This window comes from Lepidothrix coronata, unplaced genomic scaffold, assembly GCF_001604755.1.
Source record: "Lepidothrix coronata isolate B3197 unplaced genomic scaffold, Lepidothrix_coronata-1.0 Scaffold160, whole genome shotgun sequence".
Lineage (NCBI taxonomy): Eukaryota > Metazoa > Chordata > Aves > Passeriformes > Pipridae > Lepidothrix > Lepidothrix coronata.
This window is the reverse complement of record NW_016690340.1, coordinates 2,103,579-2,107,495: the sequence shown is the minus strand read 5'-3', so window position 1 is coordinate 2,107,495 and position 3,917 is coordinate 2,103,579. Positions and strand designations below refer to the sequence as shown.

General features: G+C 53.0%; 1 protein-coding gene across 13 annotated transcripts in view; it reads left to right on the top strand.

Annotated features, from left to right (window-relative positions):
• The window catches only part of EHMT1 (euchromatic histone lysine methyltransferase 1), a 126,305-nt gene extending 122,441 nt beyond the window's left edge, over nt 1-3,864 (top strand). For 12 of the 13 annotated variants that reach the window (XM_017829211.1, XM_017829209.1, XM_017829213.1 and 9 more), the window contains 3 exons: nt 117-195; nt 2,354-2,529; nt 3,577-3,838. In XM_017829211.1, the coding sequence (XP_017684700.1) occupies nt 117-195; nt 2,354-2,529; nt 3,577-3,760 (439 nt within the window). In that variant the 3' untranslated portion in view covers nt 3,761-3,838. Of the gene's footprint in view, nt 1-116; nt 196-2,353; nt 2,530-3,576 lie in introns of all 13 variants that reach the window. The other variant, XM_017829202.1, reaches the window with a different exon arrangement.
• Nucleotides 3,865-3,917: the final 53 nt, after the last annotated feature.

The following is a 3,917-nucleotide window of genomic DNA, read 5'->3' as shown; positions in this document are numbered from 1 at the left end:
CTGGGTGACAAGGTGGGGTTGGGTCACGGGTTGGACTTGATGATCTCAGAGGTCTTTTCCAACCTGGTTGATTTTGTGACTCTGTGATCTCATTTGTGCCCCTGCTCTGTCTGCAGGTACGTGGGGGAGCTGATCTCCGACTCCGAGGCAGACGTCCGTGAGGAGGACTCCTACCTCTTCGACCTTGACAACAAGGTACTGTGTCTGAAGGTGTCCAGCGAGACAATCCCAAGGTCTTGCCTCTCCAAAAGAGCAAAGAGAATATTTCCCTCCATCTTCTTGTACAGCATGTTCTGAAAGTCTGCAGAGAGCAGTGAACCGCTCAAAACAGTAAACAGGCAAAATATAGTTGAGGTAAGACTTGGAACAGTAGTTGAGGTCAGACTTAGGGCTGGTTAACGTGGCAGCAGAGCCCAGCAGCACTGGCCACAGTGGCACCTGCTGCCCACACCACTTCTGATGCAAGATGATCTTCTGACAAGCCCCTCTGAGCAGCCTGAGGTTGGTTGTTGAGTTTTTGGTACTCTCGTGTGTATGTGCAGGCTGGCACCTGTGTTGGTTGCCAGCTCTGTGAGCTCTTCATTAAATGATGTGCTGAAAGACTGAAAAAAACCCCAATAAACCCTGTTCACTCATAAAGGGATCCATCAGATACCTTGGCAAGGGCTTGAAGCTCGTCCTGCTGCTCTTTCTCCCTCACTGCTCTGCTCTTGGAACAGAAGTATTGCTTTCAGAAGTACAATCTAAAACTTCAGATTTCCCTTGGGAGAGAAGAAGAGGAGAAGGGTGAGCTGGGGTCTCAGAGGAGCGAGGTGGCTTCCAAGGAAGGCTGTAAAACACTCTGTGTCTTGTTTCTGTCACCAGCTTGTGGCAGAGGAGCTTTGCTTTGTTTTTTACTCTATTTTTTTTTAAAGTGGCACTCATTCAACAGCTGAAAAGAGATAAATAAAGAGTCTGGTGGTTGGTGTGCAAACAGTGGGGTCAAACTGTAATTAAGAAGTTGAAAAGCAGCAGGGACTTCAACCTGGTTTGTGCATTTATGAGCCCACCTGGGCCTTGCCTTGCCTTTGGGTTAGCCCTGGCTCTCTGCCTTGAGGGAGAACCTGTGCTGGCTCTTGGGAAGCCTTCAGGGAAGCCAGGGGGGAGACCAAGGTGGAGCATCTGTAGAAAACCAGGCACCAAGTCATTGAGGGATGGTTAAAAACCACCCACTGGGCCAGGCAGAGGAGGTCAGGGCAGAGCCAGCAGGTCCTGTGGCCTCTGGAGTGATGGGGGATTACTAAGGGTGTGAATCCCAACCCTGGAAGGGTCTTGGGGTCCTGGGGTTTGAAGGAATGGCCTGAGTGGACTTGTGCTGTCATGAAAGGCTGGCTGGGTGGCCATTTCTGTTGTCCCTGTTCCTTGAGCTGTCACTCACAGCCACGTGCAAGGTGATCATTCCCTGTTCCAGGTGCTGCAGTCCCATCCCTGGATGTGGCAGTGGGTGATGTCCTCACCCCCCATGGCGTTTCCATGGATGAAACAGAGGGAGTGCTGGGATTTATTTATTTATGCAGTTGGAGCTGGGGACACTGTGTGTGATACAGGCCCATGGGGGGTGATGTCCCTCCCGTTGCTGGGATGGGCTCCTGGTGGTGTGACCTGGCACAGCTCAGCCATCAACGAGCCCGAGGTGCCTTCCCAAAAGGGACTTGGAGCACCACTAATGGATCCTTTTGCTTTTGGCCTCTTTGCAGCTGAAATTACCTTCTGTAATTAAAGTCTCTGCTTTGCACAGTCATTCTCTGCTGGAATTAAAAAAAAAAGCCCTGAGGGGGGTTCTTTTATTTTTAAGGAAAACAAAGTATTACTGCTCTCCGGGCTCCCTGGAAAGGGAATTTCTGTGTTCTCACTTTCACTCTTATCTGCAAAACCCTGTGTTTTCTTGAGGCTCTGGCTTTGTGTTTCCTGGCTGTCATGTTCAGTTAGAGGACAGAACAGATGCCTGTTCCTCCATCCAGTGGCTGGTGACAGAGTGTCTGCATTGAGCATCAATCCCGCTGTGCCAAACTGGTGCTTGGGCAGGGCAGGGCTGGGAGAACTGGCGTGCCAGGCAGTGTCACGGGCATTGTGACGGGTCTTTGAGCTTGTGGGGGTAGAGTGCTGTGCAGAAAACTGTGTTGTCAGGGTACTGTTGCATATAAAAGTGTGTATGTGTGTGTTTTCAGTCCCTTTAAACCCACACTGGGTGTCCTGCTGTGGTTGTTCCTCTTGAAGTTCTCCAGGGGAAGATCGTTTGTTTTCATTTATCAAAGAGCAGCGACGATCCCAAATTTCACCTCCTCTAATGCAAGGTGCCTCGTTTCTCCTGCAGGATGGAGAGGTGTACTGCATAGATGCCCGTTTCTATGGCAACATCAGCCGCTTCATCAACCACCTCTGCGAGCCCAACCTCATCCCGGTGCGGGTGTTCATGTCCCACCAGGACCTTCGCTTCCCCAGGATCGCCTTCTTCAGCACCAGGCACATAGAGGCTGGAGAGGAGATTGGGTAGGTGCTGCCAGGGCCTGCCTGCCACCCTGGGGAAGGGCACTGGGTGGAGGGGTGAGGGCTCTGCTGCCCCTGAGCTGGTTCACCCCATCCCTTTCCTCCAGCACCCTCAGGGATCCCACAGGTGGATCCATCCCCTGGAGGTTTGCACAGCCCCAGGCTCAACGTGACTTGGACGTGTCCACTTGTAGCCCTGAGACCTCCCCATGTTCTGGGCTGATCCCACAGCGTGGGCAGCAGGGGAGGGGGGGATTCCAGTGATCCCAACTGGACAGCTGCCTCCAGCTGTGGGGAACAACATCAGGAGGACGTGGAGCTGCTGGAGCAAGTCCAGAGGAGGCCATGGAAATACTCCAAGGGCTGGAGCCCCTTTGCTCTGGAGCCAGGCTGGGAGAGCTGGGGGGGTTCACCTGGAGGAGAGAAGGATTCAGGGAGACCTGAGAGCCCCTTGCAGGGCCTAAAGGGGCTCCAGGAGAGCTGGAGAGGGACTGGGGACGAGGGATGGAGGGACAGGACAAGGGGGAATGGCTTCCCACTGCCAGAGGGTGGGGTTATATTAGAGTAGATAGTAGATGAGGGTGGTGAGGCCCTGGCATAGGTTGCCCAGAACTAGCAACACTTCTTGGTCTGCTAGAGTTATTGCCACGGAGATGCAACCTGGTCTAGGGAAAGGTGTCTGTGCCCTTTGCAAGGGGGTTGGAACAGGACGAGCTTTAAGGTCCCTTCCCACCCAAACCATTCTACAAAAGAGGAAATGTAGGTTAGATAGAGGGAGAAATCCTTCCCTGAGAGGGTGGGGAGGCCCAGAGAAGCTGTGGCTGCCCCATCCCTGGAAGTGTCCAAGGTCAGATTGGACGGGGCTTGGAGCAACCTGGGCTAGTGGAAGGTGGGGTGGAATGAGATAGAAGGGGGTGGAATGAGATGATCCTTAAGGTCCTTTCCAGCCCAGACCGGTCTGTGATCCTCAGATTGTGCCGTGCTGATCTCGGCCCCTCTTTGCTCCTCCTGCTGCTGTGCACTGACCCCCTCTCCGTGTCTCTCTTGCAGCTTTGACTATGGGGACAGGTTCTGGGACATCAAAGGCAAATTCTTCAGCTGTCAGTGCGGTTCACCCAAGTGCAAACACTCGAGCTCAGCGCTGGCCCAGCGGCAGGCGAGCACCTCGGCCCAGGACACGCAGGAGAACGGGCTCCCCGACACCAGCTCTGCCACGGCAGCCGGCCCCTTTTGAGGCTCTGCTTCCCCAGAGACTGACTGCTTTTAACCCTATTAGATTCACATACTGTCCGAATTTCCATTTAAAAGAGAGGGGGAAAAAAAAAGAAACAAAAAAAGGAGAAAAAAAAAAAGAAAACGAAACAAACAAGCAAAAAAAGGAAAAAAAAAAA